Here is a 21,154-nt window from a genome sequence, read left to right on the forward strand (position 1 = left end):
AAGAGTAATGTATAACATTTTAAGAAGTGTAAAAAATGAAAAAAAAATTAGTATATTTTGACGATATCATTAATGTTTTGAAGTGAGTATTTGAAAGGTTAAGAGAATCGAAAATACAAACCAGACACAGCAGAATTTTTTACTACTTTTGTGCTTGTTTTTTTCTCAGACTTCTTGGATACTATAGGAAATTTATTGGAAGATTTTTTAAAACTTACTAAAACTTCAACTAATCGCCTTAAGGAAAAATATGTAATTAAATGATCCCGTTCTACAAAATAAAAACTTTTCCCGTCCATTTAATTTATTCAACTATTGAAAAATAATTCTTTGCAATTGTTGCAGGTTTTCTAGATGTTCGTGACCATATCGCATGTCCAACCTATTCTTCAGCTGTTCGAAGTCAACAGTTTCTTCAAGAGGTATCGTCTGAAATACATCTAAGGCGTTTCCTTGCAATGCGATAGTTAAGTTCAACGGTTTTGTCCTTATCGGACCAATTTTTCACTCTAGCAACAGCTGTTTAACTTAATTGGTCCTAGATTTCTTACCGTCAAACGTTGGGGCCTTGACTCGAGCTAAACTGCTAATTAATGTCTTCTATTTGAATTTGTGCTGGTGGATTGCATGATTTTCTATGTTCGATCCTCTTTTCTTCTTTTGGAATGTCTTTGAATGTGCAATTTTTTCTCTAACTCCTTGATTTTCTTGCCCATCTGACTTTTCATCGTTGTCATTTCATTCTCGATATCCGATTTTAGAGATGAGATTTTTTTCGACGTCAGCGGCAATGTCAGTTTTCAATGAAAAATCGTTCTTCATTTCAGAAATTGGCGAGTTCACTTACCAGTGCCACTTTGAGTCTTTCTACTTATTCAGTTTTCTTACCGGACGCTTCCATCTCGTAATTATCCAAAACTGCTTTTAGTTCTGCCAATTTCAGGTCACCGAGTCTCTTAGCCATATTTACGTCACTATTTATTTAATGAACCCCACATGGAACACCAATGTAATATTTTTCTTATTTATTTAAACTGTTTCTAACGGTGTTTCTCATTTTCTTATGCCCATAAGAAGAAAACTTTTAACCGGAAAGTATGGAAACTAAACAAAAATTCATCAACATGAGTTTAATAGTATACGTCTTTTCATGAGAATAAGAAATGATAATAAATAAATATATACACATTAAGAACAATTTGAAAAAACAATATTATACAGTTTTTCTAAAACTTTTGCTTTTCACTTTTATTGCTTTCAATAATATTAATGAGTGAATTGGTATATCAGGAAATGCATTATTGTTCATAATAACTAAACTATCTGATATTGCTCTTAATATATTGGAACACTGATTTATTTTGAGCTTTTATATGAATCCCACATACACATCTCATAGTAAATACTAACAAACATTTCAAATACACATTTAACAAATATCGTGAAGTGAAAGAGGATGGCTATAAAATGATCTTACAAAAATCTAACAGTCCAAAACTTTAAACACACTTAAAGAAATCTCGATAATTTTGAGAACCACTGTTTACATATGTTTCTCGTTATATTTTTAACAGAAGCTGATTTTAGTATTTCACAGGTACACACAAACAAAACCGGTTTAGCCATCATACACGTCTTGATGTTATCACGTCGTATACCAATTGCAATTTTCATCTTAGTTTATTCATATTTCTTCTTCACTGGTTGAAGCTTCAACTGCTTCATATACAAGACTAAATCCTTTGCCGACAAGCGTTTCGTCCGTTTTGAATATAACCAGTAAAGCTTCATGTGTGGAAATGATGTCGAAAGGTTTCTGAAAAATATAAAAATAAGAATCTAACATCTAATATTTTTAAAAGATAAAATTGAAGACATAAAAATTTTGAAAATATTTTTCACTGATATTCGTATATTTTGGAATCATTTTTCTGAAAATCCTAAAAAGTAACAGAATAGTACCTAAATGTGTACGTTTGCAGCATTTTTTTATTGATCAGTCCCGTTTGCTTATAATTACCATGAGCATACTGAGCAAAGTAAACTATTAAAATAATATTCAGTTCAGTATTCAAGGGTTTAAATATTGAGGCTCTTCGATGAATCAACTACTAGGTAGTTTTTTTGGTATATAGAGGTTCATCACAATTTGTATTTTTTGATCCTTCTCGTCAGTATTAATTAACTAAATCACTGAGAGGGTTTATGGGAAATTATTAACATAACGCCCAGCTGTTACAATGCCTCGATAAGCCTGGCTACCATATCCCCAAATTCTTACTCAAACAGGGTACATGCCTTTTGGCGGCGCCTACGCATCTAAACAGAATTGTGATTTGCCCCTAAAAACTGCTAACGAAGGTGAACTCCCAATAACTACAAATATCCGTACTATTCGACTTCCGTAAGTATATTTTTTCAGAAAAGAAAAAGAGAAAATGTTTTTTGGAAACATGATCGAAAATGAAACGTAGATGCTCTAAATAAGACGTTATCATTAATGTCACTGTCTATTTTTTACGAGATATGTTATATATTATAAATACATTGTTCAAATATAGCCAACCCTTCATTTCTATTGACTAGAATTCAATAACAAATTGTTTTTAAATGCGTTACAATTTCCTAGACAAATTCATCTAAAAAAATGCAAATACTGATAATTTTGGGCTATTTTTTTCCATTTTTTTCTTATTCGATTTTGAACATTTGGCTAGGAATTTGTTTACACTTTGATATCATCACTATATTATATTATCTAAGAATCTGAAATCATTATCTGCATTAGCTCACATCTAACTAAAAGATAATCTGTGGTTTAGAATTGAATTAAACAAATTTTATTTTAATTCTACAGATTCTATTGGAGAAAGTTTCTAAGCACATTTTGTCTTTACCTTAGTTCCACAGCTTTTTCCGTATGAAAGACCACTTGAATCCATTCCACTGAATATTTCAACATAGTCGTACTCACATTCTTTTTCATCTTCGATGTCAAAAGTTAAAAAAGATAATTTAACGTTATAACCTCCTCGTGCTTCTATTGTCCAAACGCAGTCAGCTCTATTGTCGTAACTAGCACTGCCAAATTTAGGATGGGAATAAATATGTTGTTTCTCAAATGTCGCTTCTAATATTCCGCCACAAACTGTAGAATGTGAAGCCCAGAAACCTTTTCTTTGTACAGAAGCATCTGACCTAAAAGTCATATACATCTGGTTTCCTGATGCTACTATGGGATGAGGCAGCTTAGATCCACATAATCTTCCCAACGACGGTGACTCAGGAGATGGACCGTCATAAAAGTCTACATGGTCGTATGAACATTCTTGATGCGGTTCTAATTCGAATATTTGGAAAGCTATTCTAATTCTATGTCCAGGGGTGGTAGTAAAATGCCAAACGCAGTCCTTTTTGGGTGGGTAGTAATCAGGATAATTTGGACTTCCCAATGTACCATACGGAGTGGAAATTTCATATTTGCAGCCTCCTTCTTTGCAGTCCTTACCATTTTGAGCTAGTGTGTATCCATTGTGACATGTGCATATGTAAGCTCCGAGAGTATTTACACATTCATGTTCACAACCTCCATGGTTAACCGAACATTCATCCATATCTAAAACAGTATTTTTTTATTCAAATTTGTTATTATTGATAAAGAATTATAATGTTAATATATACTGGACTAAAAAACTGTTCTTTTCATCTTTTACAAGCAATTCTTTTAAAAATAAATGTTAAATATTTTTTAAGAACTGATTTTAATCTTTCATGATGATATACCAATTCTGAGATCCCATTGATCACAGGTTTAACAATTTTCTATTAAAATTGACAATTTATATTCAGGATTTGATTCCTCGAAAATGTATTGAATAAAATTTTGTATCATTGTATCCATTTGACAGGAGAGAGAGAATTTTAGACTTATAATGAATAATAATAATAATGAATAATATCTTTAAATACAGAACGAGACTATAATTTTAGCTAGATTGCCAAATTTCATTTTTTTTCTGAAAAATGCTAAAAGCTGTTGATTAATATTTACAACGAATAAGACAATTGCGGTACCAATCATTCAATGGATAATTTTGGTTCTATAATATAATTTCCTGTCATCCCTGTCGCAATATTCACTTTTTATGACCATTCAGTATGACCTCTCATCTGTCCTTGATTTTCGTCCGCTAAATGTCAATAATATCGTCGATTACCTCACGATTTAACATAAACTGAGTGACTAATGGATTCATAATTTAATCACAAAACTCCAGACTTTTATCAGGATCATCTTCCAGAATTTCCTGGACGATATATTTTACGAACTTGTGCTACTGACCATTAGCTAAAGTTAACATCAATGAATAATAGTATTTGGTATCTTCATCTTGTGCATTATCAGCGCAGTATCAAGACATATTCCGTGAAAATAGCTATAAAAATAACAGGGTTGTCATTTAACACAATCAAAGATGACGTCATATCTCTTAATTTGGTCACTCCATACACATTATCATGGTATGTTGAAAATAGCGATTGAAATTACTAATCGACGGGTCCGAGAATATTGAAAAAAAAAGTAAATATTGAAATTATTCCATATTACACATATATAATGCTCATTTATTTTTTAAGAAAACAGGATGTATGAAAATTTTGTAGATTGTGGTAACGTGTGCTCAAACTGGGCACCGTTCATTTGGTGATCAACAAATCGAAATTTTCGTTCTGTAAGATATTTGTGTTGATTTTATTCATTTCTTGTCTTACTTGTTTTAAATTATCAGTATTAATTGGTTTAGTCTTATAGATTCTTCATTTTAAACAGCCCTATAAACATTTTTCATGACGTAATGTAACACAATCTCGTCGAAACAATAAGTTTCTATTGATATCTGCAGGGTTAATATTTTTAGGAAAAAGTTAGTGTTAAATCAGTTATTATGGCATTTTCTGAAAATTGTCGTTCCAATTAATGTATAACCCAATTATTCTGTTATATATTTTTACATCTCAAAACTTAACTTAACTCCTTCATAGAGTCTGGTTTTTGCGTACCCCAATACCAACAATTTCCGTTGCTGACCGTTTCAGGTTGATCGGAGAAAGTATTTATGCATCAAGGTAGGAAAGTGAATTTTGTCGGGTTTTATTAAAGATTGAGAAGCGGATCTTTAAAATTGATCTCATACATTAATACACTTTTCTGTCGTGGCTTATGAAACAATTTTATCACTACTGGCATTTTATTTTTAAAATTATTAGTTATTAAAAATAGAATAAAATTTCAAAATTTTCTTAAGCATAAAATAATCCGTGCTCCTGTCAAATGTAACACAAAAAACGTCAGTTTATAATCTTTTGCTGATTGTTTGCTAAAAATGAGTTGTTGTACTCCTCCTGAAATTAGAGCACAGCCTGAGGATTAGAACTATTGCTGAAAAAATCAAAGGTATTTTATGAAAAGGCTTATATTGCAAAAAGGAATGGTGCGATGAGAAGAATATTTTAAATACGTCAGAAAATGTATTGCTTTTTTATTTTTGAGAACTAGCTCAAACCAATATAGCTCCAACTTTCTGCTCCAAATGATAAAATGATGATAAAATCCGTACTTACTATTAGAGAAAATACTAATATCTCTAATTATTTTAGATGGGTCGCATTATTGAGAAAAAAAATTCTTCTCGAAAACCCAATATAACGAAATTTACTTTGGCTTCAAGTGAATTCTGTTAATGGATTATATTTAATTCTAAACAAGTAGGCTCTGTATTTTCCAGTCTTGGTGAATGATGAAGTAGAGATTTCAAAAACTTTCGAAATTCGGTGTCATACACTACCCTTGGTCTTATCAATTACTAGCCCTAGAAAGTACTGATAGGAATAAATATTACATAATTTTTGTCTGTTATGACAAACATTTCTACCAGAGTTTATTTTTTTCACTGTTTATATCGTAGTAGATGGAATATATCTACCAAAGCCGAAAGCTTTTGATTGAATTGAGAGGCATAGAAACTTTAAGAACGTTACTTCGTGCATTATATTAGCAATAGAACATTTTTTCATAAAAGATAGAGCAATATAAGTCATGCAAATTGGCTTTCCATACATAAAATGAAGTAAGTGTAATTGTAACAACTTTTAGTTTAAAACAACCTGTGAAAAAAACTGCTGCAAATCCACTTTTTTGTACGCTGGTATCGGATGAAAATATTATTCTCATAACATTTCCTTCAGATGTTATCGGTGCTGGAGCTTTAGGTCCACAGTACGATCCGTGTTTTTTCAGTTTTTCTTCTTTTATTTTACTGTAAATTTCTACTTTATCATATTCACATTGCTGGAGTGGCTGCGGGGTATTGAAGTTACCTTCTAAATCGAAATGGGTAAAATTTAAGGTAATTTTGTATTGTGGATGGGCCACTATTTCCCATACACAATTTTTGTTAAGTGGGTATAAATCGGGGAATGATGGAGATGTTATAGTACCATTAGGTACGGTGAATATTCCTCCGCAAGCATCTGCAACAAAAAAAATATTTCATACTTGGAGTATCGAGTGTTAATCAGTTTTACCTTCACAATGTTTTCCATCGGAATGAAGTTCATATCCTATCTGACATGTACAGATATAGCTTCCCAATGTATTTATGCACTGCTGCGCACAGCCATGATCACTTCTAGAACACTCGTCATATTCTTTCATTATAATAGCCGAGAATCCAGTTTTCTGTACCGAACCATCAGATACAAACTTAACCAACATTTGATTTGACGAGGTTATTACATCTGGAGGTACTTTGTGCCCACAATAAACTTTCAGTATCGGACTATCAGGCATGAAACCATCTCGAATCTCCACGTAATCGTAAACACAACTGTCGTGGTTTTCTACGTCAAAAGACTGAAAACGGAGAGCGACTTGGTGACTTTTGGGAACCGTGATTTTCCAAATACATTCTTTATTTGGCTGGTAATCTTCTGGATAATTAGGCGATTCCAAATGACCTTCGGACTCAATAACGAGATCACCACCGCATATAGCTGCAAAACTAGACTGTATATATTAAGTGTTAAATTACATAATACGTATGTTATTTGCCAAAACCAAGTAAATTTAGGACAGTACAGACATAGGAGTGGTACTTATTTGGATGTGCTCTCAAAAAGTTTAAATAGATATAATAGTGAGAAAAATAGTTTTTAGATATATTTGAAGGAAATAGTTTCTTTTCTACTGCTGTGGAAAATTTATTCAGATTATAACATACTATAATTGGAATATTCTATGAATACACTACAAGCACTTTGTAGGGACTTCTTATTCAAATTTATTTCCTTAGGACATGGATATATTCTCAATCGTCTTTACTCCACAAAGATAATTTCTTGTCTTTTTAATAAAATATTACTGAATTTCATTTGGTATTGTGTTTTTATTTGATTTATTCCTAAAGTTAAGTAGGTATAAAACTGAGTCAACAGCACGTAAACTTGATGTTTGAGTGGCGCATAAGTTGAGAGCGTGAAGAAATCTGAGATACTTTGTTAAAATCAAATGAAATGGGGCTGTTTTTCAAGAGACTGATAACAAGATGAAAATGAAAACTTAAGATCGTAGTCGGAATGTGGTGAACAGACACAAATGACTAGAAAGTCCCGATTGAGGTGATTCTCTTTGCTCAATGCTCGAACACTCAATTCAGAACTACACTGTCGATAATTGACCATATTATAGGAAGGAATTCAAAGAATCCCCTGAAGTTGGTGCGTAGAGCGAACGTTTCACGATTTTCACCACCAGTGCCAGGCTACACATATTTTTGAAGATTTACTAAAAATTTTTTGAACTTGAACTATAGTTCAGATATTGCACTGTCCGACTATTATTAGTTTTTGTTCTTGCAAATATATTGTTGATGTAAACAAAATCATGCCACTAAATCACAGATTCTGGAAAATGGAAAAAGGTCGTGTGTACGAATAACCTCGATTTCTAGTTAAAAAAAAATATTCAAAAATTAAATGAACATTAGAAATCACAGGTGACGCTATATTTTGATTTGAATAATTTTCTTAATCAAACTTTCTCGTACGTTTTATCGTCTAATAACTATATTTCTGAGATTCTTTAACAACTACTTCGCATTTTATCTGATACAATTTCCTCATTCAAATAGTAGTTGGGAAATTTCTAATAGTTAACATTCAATTTTTAAGTTAATCGTTATAAAAGCTTTCCTCTCATCTCGAACCACTATGAGAATGCAAATCTTTCATTAGGTCAGTACATTTGACTAAGGCCTCAAAGTATATAAACATAAATTTACCTTCATAACTAGCAGTGAAACCTTTGTGTCCCTTAGGATTTTTGGACACATACGTAATCAGCATTCTACTTCCAGTAGATTTTATTAAAGGAAATTGACCTGTACCACAAAATAATCCCAATGTGGGTGACTTGTGCCAGTATCCATCTTTAATTTCTATGTAATCAGTTTTACAATCTTGTGATTTTGCTATATCGAGATTAGTGATGTTGAGTACGATTTTCTCCCCATGAGTTCCCGTAATTCGCCATTCACAGCGTATATCGTCTTTTGGTGCACTTTCCATGTAAATTGGAGGAGAGAAAGTACCAGAATTAGTTTGATAAGTACGTCCACATTCTAAAAAAAGATAAAGTTTGAATATTTGAATATATTAAATATTGGTTTTCGTTATCAACTTTTTTAGGTAGCTATATTACTGTTATAAATATAATTTAATGTTATTCGATAAATATGGCGATAAATAACTAAAGTTAGATACGAAATTGACAAAATAGAAAATTGAGAATGTAGCAGATGCTTGACAGAACTGCTATGAGTGTTTAACAAATTGAATAAGAATCAATCAATACTTCTATCAATTTAATAATATCAGTAACCTATTGAATATCAAATTAAATGGAGACACATTACGATGTATGATTATTAATTAACCGGACTGAATCATCACGACCGCAAGAATCTCGATAAAAGATAAGCACGTACACCAAGGATAACCAAGACGTGTGATTAGAATTTGTTCGTAAGTATCAGGGTGGCAGGCTGAGGTTTTAGTGACGAATAGCTAGGACAGTACATTCTTTGCATTTAGAATTCTCGTTGCTTTATTACTGAGTTCTACATTATGGATTATTACGATTTACATTCCGTTCTTTTGGGATTGTAATTAGTGTTTGCAATCATTTTATTTATATATTATATTATTATTTTATTATTATATTTATCACTTGCAAGATCGTTTGGGAGCCTGGATGTAATGGAAAAATTTGATTATCAAGAACATTGACTTCGCTAAGACTAAAAAAAAATGATAAATCGACAAAAGTTAATGGATGAGGAAATCGCGAGTAATAATGCAGTCTTTTGTATCATAGATAGTATTTCAGACAATACGAATCAAAACGCTACAAAGGCTTGTCGTTACGTGATCACGGAAGTTCATTTTAAGAAGTACCTAAAGTACCTATGTGCTGTGAAAAAGGAGAGTCAGTCATGAGAAGAAACTAAAATCTGCCTATTTTCGCAAAATATTTTTCAGTGCTAATTTGAGTAATTCTTTGTCATTACGTGACAAACCGTACGAAAACCATATTTACAGAATATTAATTGTTTTAACTACAAGGCAAAGGGCAATTTTAATCGCTCTGTCCGAAATCTCATATTACGTGCAAAAAGGCAATTTACTGGGACATAATTCAAGTTGATATGTGGCGAATAAGGACAGAAGAGTTGACTGTGAAGAGTGAGTCATTGCAAGTTTTTAGTATCTCAGATACAAATAATTCTCATGGCACTTGTTATTTCTTTAATTGCATAATTAATCAACAATCTTTGAGGGGATTTGTAAATTGAGGTTGTGTAACAGTAACGATACGACAGTCTGATGCCTTTATAGCTACTAAAATACTTTTATGTGGTTATGCGTTACGTCTAAAACAAAAATAAATTTAAAGGTTGATCTTGCTTTTGTGGAGGCATTAGTTGTATCTGACGCTTCAAAACCACCGACAATTTTAATTAATTATTTCCCAGACGATGAATACGAAAGCTCGGAAAATATATAAAAGCTAGTCCACTTTATATATATATATATATATATATATATATATATATATATATATATATATATATATATATATATATAAATGCATCTACTAAATATTCTTTATTTTAGGTCTCTTCTGTTTGAAAATTAGTTCTTCTAATAATTTTAAAGCAGAAGAGACATAAAATCTGAACATTTAGATGCATTAATACATCAATAGGTCTAAGAAATAAGAAATTAAAGAAATTTATATATATATATATATATATATATATAATCAGAAATCTAGAAAAAATATGTTGCATGTTTTAAATTTTTTACTTACTAGGACACTTATAAAGAAGATTTGTTTGAGCAATATCTCCTTCGCTAAGTCTAATTCTTTGACCGATTTCAGGACGTTTTCTTCCAGGTACATCGATAGGTTGAATTGTATCCAAGTAAGTCCCCTTTGAAAATGTATTTCTAGCATAGTGCATTATAGAATCATAATCGTATGGTACACCCAATGAATTCACTTCTTCGTCACTTAGTTTATTGAAATTATACTCTTGACCTAAAAACAAGCTGCAATGTAATTCAGGTAGTTATGTAGTTAACAAATAAATATTTGAGAAGAGTGTCTGGAGTACATACACCACTGTGGTATATGTCCTAATAACAGAATAGTTTAGTCATTGGAATATAATATAACTACCCAAAATGTGAGAATTCATAAACCAATATCGTATTTTTCACATATTTATCTCAATATTATTGAGTTATAAAATGCTCCTTGTGGTTTTTGGTTTTACAAATTTTGAAAATGTATTCAAATCTTGATTTATGATTATCGAGATCCTACCTAATTCTACCTTAATTTATTGTATAAACTTATATATTTTCTCACATTACCGAAATCAGTGAAATATCTTATATGTATGGAAATTGATCTCCACAGTTTTCCAAATATTATCTATATATTATTCCACTACTAAATAAACTTACCACTCATTATGTTTTCTCTAATAATGTTAACATGTCTGTCTCTATCAGGTCTTGTATGCTCATGCCAAAAACCAACAACATGTCCGAGTTCGTGCACTATAATTCCAAACTTATCACAGTTTTTTCCTATACTAATAGCCTGACCCCCATTACCTCTTTTTCCTACAAAAGAACAGCATCTAAAAAAAAAGATTATTTCTAAATTCTAGTCATGTTACTGTAGCTTAATTATTCTTTTTAAATGATATTAGGTTTACTTGGTCTTATATTATTAACGTTATAATGTTGTGAGTTAGTCGCTGTTTTCTTCTTGTCTATTGAACATGTAGCCAAATCTTCTTTCCATATATTTGAGTATCTCGCCCTCTAATCAGTACTCGTTGTTTAGTTCCATTTGATCACGGTTATTTCTCTTATGTACAATTTTGTTTTCTTAACGATTTCTCTCGTATAAAAGCTAACATATGTATACAGATTGAAAGAGCCGAATTTAGATATTTCAATAGATATTCCATCCCTTTTTAGTATTCCAACTTTACTGAGTTTATTTTCGGCATGCAACTTTTTAATATCGTCACTAACTAAATTTTGATTTGAAAATAATAAATAAAAATAACATTCTGATAATATATTATATAATAAATTAATATAATCAACTTCGAGACGTGGTCTGATAATTAAAAATACCTAAAGAGTTAATTTTCTTAAAACACTTTGTGTATAACGTTCCCTTTCTATATATGATAATGGTAATCGATTATATGACACAACTCTCTATACTCACTTGAAGTTTGAGCTGTGTCGTTTGGTTTTTGTACAATGTCCATTTTGTTTCTCTCAAGTTGAACTTTTATCTAAATGAAAGTAAAATTGTTCTATTGATAACTAAGGTTTGCCCTATTTCGTATTGAACTGTCGTAGTGTACAGTCGAGTTTTCCAATTCGATAAATAAAATAAGTAGTTTAAACCAATTAGTGTTAATTCCAAAGTGAATAAACAATTAAGAAGAAAAATTTCAATGAAATGCAATAGTAGATGCCAACATACCTCAAAATGAGTTTACGCCCACTAAAAATACAACTCAACAACCGAAAATATACTGTTCAGTAGCAAATCAACCAACAAGTAACTTTCCTTCGAGAAATCACGCTGTCCTGTTTGATGCCATCGAAAACACTAGGTTAGAAGATTAATTCTGAGCTCTTAGCCAAACAATATAACCAAAGAATATTATTTTTTGCTGAAAGTTATTTAATAACAGAATATGTATATATTTGGCAAATGAAAATTGACTAACAATTACTACAGGCACGTCGACTAGTCACTCCAAGTCAAAGATTTATCGTATCAAAACAAAAACTAGGAATTAATCCTGTCACCTTTATCCTTCCTGCGAATAGGCATCTCAGATCCAGCATTTCAGCATTTTCTTAGTTTTAGAAGACAAATATTTATATCTCCATTGAACAACCAATCTCTTCCTGGTTTTGACATCGATCACATACGAACAACCCTCTAATAAAATATTTTTGTTCAATGATAATCTAGAATGCTTACAGTGCAAACAATAAACCCATGCCATAAAAGACTAACCAAATACTATAACAACTTTCAGCGCACTCAACCCAAAAACTATAATGCCAACAGAAAATTCCGTCGATAATCGATCCAAGATGTACCAAACAACATTTCGCATGATCAACAGGATCAATCAGATACTCAAACCGAACCGAACCACAAACCTTGAATGCTCAAGTAGCTAATTCCATCGAAAAAAGTATAGACCGCACATGACAGTCGAAAAAAGACAAACTGAAACGACCAAACCACAGAATAAAAGAACTGCAGCAGAGCTCTCTCCGTCACCTACAACATCTGACATCCACTTACTTTCACAAAAACAAAAAATAACCTGAAGAAAATGAAACAATCCGGAAATACTAAACACTAAAGTAGTTTTTGAGAAAACAGACAATAATTATCCTTTAACCTATGAAGAGCTTATAGATTTATTTCAAAATTAAAAAATTGGTTTTGTTAAAAATGGAGAAAATGCAAAAATAGCTAGTAGAGGAGTAGCAACCCATATCAAAAATACAATAGATGTAACATAAATGCATCTTATTAATATCATGAATTGAAACAGTTGCCGTAAGAGTGAAAGACACACAAACAAATTCCAGTTTTCAGTTAACTTCTGAGCTAACAAATTTTGGAAGAAACATAAAAATCTGTTGGAAACGTACAATCTCAACCTCCCGAATGAAGGACAAAAAACTAGACAGATGAAGACTTTGCTATCGATCTGACAATATGTCATCCAACTCTCTCACAAAAACTAAATTGAGATGTATCAACGTATCAATATTATAGAGACCATTATCCCATAATAATCACTAATGAAGAGGAGATTATACCGCATTAAACAACAAAATGGAGAATTAACTTGAAAGATTGGAGCAAATTTCGAGAATTAATTGAAGAAAATCTCCATTAATAAATGAAAATGGAGACATCGATCAAGAAGTACACTTTTTTAACGAACTAGTAACACACAAAGCAAACGAATATGTCGGATAATACGACCACAATAACAAACTGCAACTGCAAAAAATCCATGAAGAAGCTTTTAATAGATTAAAAGAAACACAACAGAGCAAAACTCAATCAAGTTCAAACGCTTGAGTGCCATTCTTAGAAGCACTATTAAAAAGGCCAAACCATAATCCTGGATAGAATATGCTTCAACAATAAATAGCTCAACTCCAATGTTCACTATATGGGAAAAGGTCAAAAGAATATCTACGTCAAAACAATCCGATATAATAAATTTTCTGGAGCTCAATAACATAGTTTATTAAAACTGAAACGAAATAACAAACATCTTAGCAATACCAAAAATATTCTAGCGATTCACACTATACACAAGTTTTTTTCGAATTATTGAAATAAGGCAAAGAAGCAATGAATAAACATTAACAATATCCAGCAGACGAACAATCTAAACATCGCAATAATCATTGATAAACGCGAGTATTTATTACAATACTCTGTGCAGGCCCTGATAATATTTATCTTATTTTTTGAGAAATTTCAATAAGCGATCCAAACAACAACAATTTACTAATGATATATAATCTAATAATGAGAAAAGAGAAACTCCCTAAAGTATGGACAACCTCTATCATAATTCCCATTTTTAAGCAAACTAAACCGAAATCACATCCAGAAACATATAGACATATACAGTGTGGTTTTCGCATATACGTGATACATATATGGGTTTTCGTGAAAATGGGTCCACGTTGGATAATCTTGTAGATCTAGAATCAGACATCCATGAGGCTTTTGCAATAAAACAATACTGCATAGGAATATGTTTTGATTTTCGTAAAGCGTACGATACAGTCTGGAAATATTTAATGATTGAAACACTCTACGACTGGTCAATATATATTGAAATATACCTCCAACTTCCTAGAACATCGTCAGTATCAAGTACGAGTAGACGGATTATTCTCCCAGTAGAAAACACAAGAAAATGGTATTCCACAAGGGTCAAATATCTGTACATTATTTCTCTTGGCGATAAACTCGATTATTGCTAACTGCAAATCATCAGTCAAATTCAGAGATAAAAAACATAGAACAAATAACAGCTACAATAGAGCATTGGTCAAAAACAAGTGGTACTGGATAAACTGTTTACACTACCACTACACCAACATTCACAATTACGATTCGATAACTAATTTATAGTATATAGTTCAGAGACTGAAAGTAAACTAAAACCTATTAACTTCACTATTTTATACTCAATTTAGGTTCCAAACCTTAGTTAAACACAAGTGGGTTGCGATGCAATACATCGAAAACCAAAGCGATATGTTTCTCAAGAAGAGCCCAACTTCAGCCTAAAACTTTATATCTATATGAAGAAAAGAATATGTGAATGGAGTAAATTTCTTAGGAATGATATTCAATCAAAAATTGACATGAAAAGCACATATTCTGATAATGAAGAAAAAATGTCAACTAGTAATTAACCTACTCAGGTCACCGGTATTCAAAAACTGGGGTGCAGATTATTTAAGTTTACTACACACGTACAAACTATTGTTAAAATCTTAACTTGACTACGGAGCGATCGTCCACAACAAAAGAAATTTTTCAACTGTCACTGGAAGTTACTCAGAACACGTCCACGTCTCATCCAAATCTTATATGAAGAGACTGAAGAGTTAGTACTTTCTTACTGAAGACAATATTTGAGTATTTTGTACTTTTCGAATACAAGAAATCCTGTAATCCGCAACGTTTTCTGTAAGATCAACTACTCCTCCTCTCTATTACAGAGTCAACACATATCTATACAGTATATGAATCTTCAATTCTCCAATATCATCAATAGATGCTATCGCCACATGGATAATAGCTCTCCTCATTACAGACCTAGAACTTCGCCTTCTACTTCGAAAACTTGTCAAAATCCATTGTTCTCCCTTCTTCTACATCTATCTACTCTGCTAAATTGTTTGCCATTCTAGAATAACTTACGGAATTTCGGAAAATTGGCTCCACAAATAACCTTATAATAACCGATACCCAAAGTTCACTGATGGAAATCTGCCAACAATATTACAACCACTCTATAGTCATTCTTATTAAGAAAGAGGCTACTCACTTCCAGCAACTACAATATAAATGATAATTTCACATGGGTCTCATCCCAGACCGGAATAGCAAAAAATATATGCAACAACGAGCAATCAGTAAATAATAACGATTTCAAAACATTTCTTATCCAACCAACCTTACGAAACCGTTAAAAATTATCACGACTATAAACTCCAATAAAATAAGTAGAAGTGAACAAGTGGTCCTTTCCTTACTAAGAATCGGACATACTCGTATTACACATGACTACTTATTAGCGGGAAATCACAAACCAATGAGCGGAATGTGCAATAGTAAGTTAAGAGTAAAACACCTCTTTGTTGACCGTTTAAAATACAACAAGGAAACAAAAAAGAATAAACTACCACATTCATTGGAGAAACTACTTCTAGAAGACCAAAAGAAACTTATGAACCCCCTGAAAGACTGTAAACTATCTAACAAAATCTAGATTGTAATCCTGGGTTTATTAAACGTCAATTACTCGCTAATAATCCTGTGTGGAGATGCGAGTAAAAAAAAAGGTTAGCGGTGAATCGAATTTTAACAATACGCGCGTTTGACTAGTAGTCTTATTAAAAGCGGTCGAACTGTTGTGAAATATATGCCTCGTTCTAGTTAGTCAGTCGTCAGTGTGCTCATCTTAGTTGATATCTGCTAATCTAAAGAAATTCGCGATTAGTTTTGAAGCGATTTCTGAAAATGCGTTAAGAAATTGTTTTGCCCATGGGATTATTCGCAGACGATAAATAAACTGGGGTTAATAATTAATTTTTGATTTTCTAAAAGAAAACATTGTTGTTCTGGTGTTTTCGTTCTAATTGACTATAAAATGCTCCTATTCAATTGACTATAATGATCTCAATCCAATATATTTCTCAATTTAGTTCTGTATACACGACATCTCAAAGAAAAGTACCTAAAATAAATAATAGGCAATGGCAATTACTTTAAAGAAAGTGAAATAAGTCAACTTTCATTTCAAGAAGGGCATGTTCATATTGTATAAGCCATTTCTCTACTCTGCACATTCAGCACCTGAAAAATTTTGATTTCTGAGGAAGTTGAGTGTTACCTATTTCAAGACAAATAGAATTTATATTGTGGTTAGAGGTATTCTTCTTATTTGAGTAATTAATCTAAAAATCAATGTGTTTAAATCGGGTGACCTTACACAGTCCCACTTATCAACCAGAACAGTGATTCTTTCGACGGATTGGTACAGCAAAATGTGGTGGTGCACCATCTAGTTGAGCAAAATTGTTCCGTCTCCAAAGGGAGGGTGGCTGTCGTTTTCAAGAATGTGGGTACCTAACTGAATTTATTTCATCAGTTAAATGGTGCATGCTTCTGGTAAACCTGTATCTCAAATTGGCTTTATCCTGTTTAGTTGTGTGATAGTTTCGCACAAGTCACACCGATATTTGTGATCATCCTGTAATTTCTATACTAATCGTATTTTATGAAGATTGAATTTGTGGGACTTTGAAATTGAATCAACACCAGCCTGAGCTACTTTTCTTATTGACTTGGTATTCTTCACCTGTAAGTGATCAAAAAATGTAAACTCGACTGCTTCATTCTTGATCGGTCTCCAAGATTTGCATCATTTCTTTTCCATGGTACCCATTTACATAAATATGTTCATAAACTTTGGAGCATACTGATGACCAATGCTTTTATTTTGCTGATTTTCATTTACTAAGTGCGCTGTGGTTCTAGCACGTTCAACGTTTTTGAAATAAATTCTCAAATGTATGTTTTTTTCTGAACACATAATTTGAACAACACAAGGTAGTAAGTACTTGTTAAATTTTATTATTTATCATTTATTGATGGACAACCAAAGAAAAAATCATTAATAAAAAATAATAATTACAGGATACTTAAGCATGGCAACAATAATACAAAAGTTGGTGTGTTATCAAGTGCCGGGTATTTCCAACAAATATTTGTTGGGAAAATAAGCATTTTAATTTCTAGTTTTTATTCTTAGCATCTAAAATTATTAAAATATCAAAAAAACTCAGATTATTGTCAAAAATATTTTCATAAAGGTATCATTCAACACATTTAGCATTTAAATTTCTTTGAGGAGACGACTGTGCATATAAAGTAACGTATACAAGTATAATGGTTAAATGTGACCCACTTCATTGTCGATGTATCACCACTTGTTTAGAAATTTATAACGTCCACAGTTATTTATGTTCGCTTTTTTTCGTTGGCACATCAAGTATACAAATTATTGTATATCTGATTACAGATAGATAAATAAATTCATATTAAATTTAAAATCAATTCAATCCCGAGTAACTTTCGAAATTTCGTTTAATATGCAATTTGTCTTAATTAATTAACATTATTTTGTACATTTGTCATGTTATTGAAAATAGAAGTTCATGTTTATTTTATAGTCTTAATTCATAATAATTGACCTAAAAACACAAATAACAACAAATTTATTTATTATTTATTATTTTCACTACATCTACAAGTATTAATTTCAGCAACCTTCTAAATTCAATCGTCTTTGTCAAGGACGTACAAAGTACTACCGTCAGTACACACCAAAATAGATTAAAAAAACGAAAATTGAAAATAGCAATTTTAGAATAATACCAATATCGATAAAATAAAAAATATTTTCTCACATAGATTTATAGGAAATTTTTCAAGATTCTGTCGGTTTCAAAGTAGAGATAGAATATTTTTAACTTATATCTGTGATCATTGACAAAATTTGCTACGATATACCACTGGCTAGATATTGCTTACCCATATAATTGATGCGCACGTGGCAAACCAGATAAGCTATATTTATAATGAAATATCTATATTAAATTTATTAATAGGGGCATTACTAAGCTGTTTCACCTAGCAACAAATATATGAAAATTTTTGAATAAAAAATGTTACAACAAATATGTAATCATCGAATGGATTATACGACGTATGACAATGAAGTTCCGAGAATTAAGTCACACCTTGGGAATTGCCAACACTGCCTCATCCGCCTCTATCTAGCAAAGGGGCTCTTTTTCCAGTCTTACTTTAAGTTTAAAGTCAATAGCACGTTTTTTTTTTAATTTTTATAGTGTCTCTGAAAATGTGTGACACACATTACAAGCAACGTAATTCAATTTTGAGTGAAATTTGATCCTCGGAAATCCTACTCAAGATGCAGTTTGTGTGTAAAGTGTATTTCAAAAACATGCGTTGCCGAATGGATGAGGGGATTCAAGGGGGGGGGGTAAATCAGAAAATGATCCATGTTACGGAAATCTTGACTACGAAGCTCTCACACTACACACTCCGCCATTATTTACATTCAGGCGTCAGTCGGCGTTGTGCTACAGTCCTGTAAATATGTCTGCCATTATTGATGCTTTCGCGAAGTGTGAATTGCGAAGAGTGACAATTTTTCTACAGGCCGAAGGCCATAGTGCTGCAGAAATCCATCGGAGAATGAGTTGTGTGTAAGGGGAAAACTCAAAAGTAAAGATGGCTGTAATGATTTGCATGATGAAGGGGACCAAGGACGCAAATCTGTTGTTTCAGATGATCTAGTTCAACGAGTTGACAGAATGATTAAAGAAAACCGCAGATTCACCATTACTGCTTTGTTGACGGAATTTCCAGAAGTTTCAAGGTCTGTTTTGTACTCTATTTTTACTGAACGGTTAGGCTACATTGGCGGCAGTTTTCTTTGAAGAGGGTATTGAAAAGCTTGCCCACAGATATGACAAAATTTCTCAATCTCTTCGGTGATTATGTCGAAAAGTAACCGTGAGTGTACCAATCTTTTGGTGATAAAATTATTGTTTTATATAAACTTGCCTTTTATTTATAGCCTATCGGAGGTTGAAAAAAAAACGGCCCTCGTCTTTATATGAAAATTTCTCAATTAAAATGAGTACATTGTTAGCTTATAGATTATTAAAGTATAATAGTTAAATATCTGAATGTTTTGCATTATAAGCTGTGTTTCCTAACTGGACAAATTAAATAATATGTTATTTAAAGTCTGTTGAAGCTATTATTATAAAACGTAAGATATTTTTCAATTCACTTCTACGTATACTGAACAGTATATATAACAAATTATTTACATACCCACATGGCTTTTCTGTAAAAATGATGTAATTTTGATGTTCATCCCTGATCCTTTCAACAAATTTTACACATGTAAAATTTTCCCAATGCCTCATTGCCTGCTTGAATAGAGCTTTATGTAATCCACTGAAATTTCCATCTATTTCGTACGGTATTACTCCATAATCCCAAACTCTTTCTTTTCTGGCAGTTGCTGCTCTAGTAAATCGACGTTTTTCGTAGCTGGCAGTGCTCTTTCTCTTTAAATCAAAATTTGGTTCGAATTCATGTACGGGCGGATCTATGGGAAACTTTTGATTATTAATAGTCCTCCGCATTCTGAAACAAATAATAAGAATTCACCAGTTTAACAGTTGTATAAACGCGTCTAAGAATGACAGTAGAAACATGGTAGAGAAAATGCAACAAAAATGAAATGAGATGAATTCAAATTATTGGATATACAACAGAGATACTGGAAGAAAATTTCACAAAATATATCCTTTGAATTATCAACTTCCAGCTCTGATTAAGACCTGACAGCACAATTTACTGCCAATGATATCATAAGATTTATTCGGATCTACAATAATATATGAAATTTTAGATGTTGGTAAGACAACTAATTAAGCTCCATCTTTTGGCGTTAACTCCAAAAGCTCTAAACAACACTCAAACTAGTACTTGGATGTCGTACAGGATCTTGTATGTCATTCACTAGATATATTCTGCGGAATGATTATCTTGACCAGAGAGCAGCAATTTACAAACGGTTCTAACTACATAACGTTCATAATATGTTTACGCTAAAAATGTCCCATTTTAAAATTTCCATAACTACACCAATAGTCCCAAAATATAGAAAGTAGGTAATTGGATCTATAACTGTATATAAATCTTACTGACTAGTATTACCAACCTGGCAGGGATTTTTCCACCTTCTCCTATTGCTATATCCCCTAAGAATGGACCTGCAACAAAGATTAACATAGCTTCAGCAAAACAGATTCCATTATTTTTTTAAACCATGCAGTCAAATTATCTGGAAGGGTTGTGAATTTCATTGTAATCATTAAGAGACTTTTTAAATCTCATTATTATATGTACTACTTTACTATAACCATTACAATAAATATGTTCCTTATTTTAGGTAATGCTGTTTTGGCAAACCTAAGCCAATAATCATTATGAAATAAGCTGATCTGTAGCAAACATTTCAGTGAAAATATTAGTAAATCTAAAAGATTGCCAACTACTGCTGTACCATTTCGCTACAAAAATGATGAAGGT

The 21,154-nt window shown here is 31.8% G+C and overlaps 1 protein-coding gene across 3 annotated transcripts in view; it reads right to left on the minus strand.

Moving 5' to 3' along the window:
* Window positions 1-1,015: 1,015 nt before the first annotated feature.
* LOC130451371 (protein tolkin-like) overlaps window positions 1,016-21,154 on the minus strand; it is a 45,499-nt gene continuing 25,360 nt past the window's right edge. For 2 of the 3 annotated variants that reach the window (XM_056790351.1, XM_056790350.1), the window contains exons 3-11: window positions 20,784-20,835; window positions 19,886-20,203; window positions 11,092-11,270; window positions 10,430-10,660; window positions 8,340-8,678; window positions 6,586-7,053; window positions 6,166-6,531; window positions 2,898-3,616; window positions 1,016-1,816 (exon numbers count right to left, since the gene is read on the minus strand). In XM_056790351.1, coding sequence (XP_056646329.1) covers window positions 1,685-1,816; window positions 2,898-3,616; window positions 6,166-6,531; window positions 6,586-7,053; window positions 8,340-8,678; window positions 10,430-10,660; window positions 11,092-11,270; window positions 19,886-20,203; window positions 20,784-20,835 — 2,804 coding nt within the window. In that variant the 3' untranslated portion in view covers window positions 1,016-1,684. Of the gene's footprint in view, window positions 1,817-2,897; window positions 3,617-6,165; window positions 6,532-6,585; window positions 7,054-8,339; window positions 8,679-10,429; window positions 10,661-11,091; window positions 11,271-19,885; window positions 20,204-20,783; window positions 20,836-21,154 lie in introns of those variants that run through there. The other variant, XM_056790352.1, reaches the window with a different exon arrangement.

The sequence above is a fragment of the Diorhabda sublineata genome, chromosome X (assembly GCF_026230105.1).
Source record: "Diorhabda sublineata isolate icDioSubl1.1 chromosome X, icDioSubl1.1, whole genome shotgun sequence".
NCBI lineage: Eukaryota > Metazoa > Arthropoda > Insecta > Coleoptera > Chrysomelidae > Diorhabda > Diorhabda sublineata.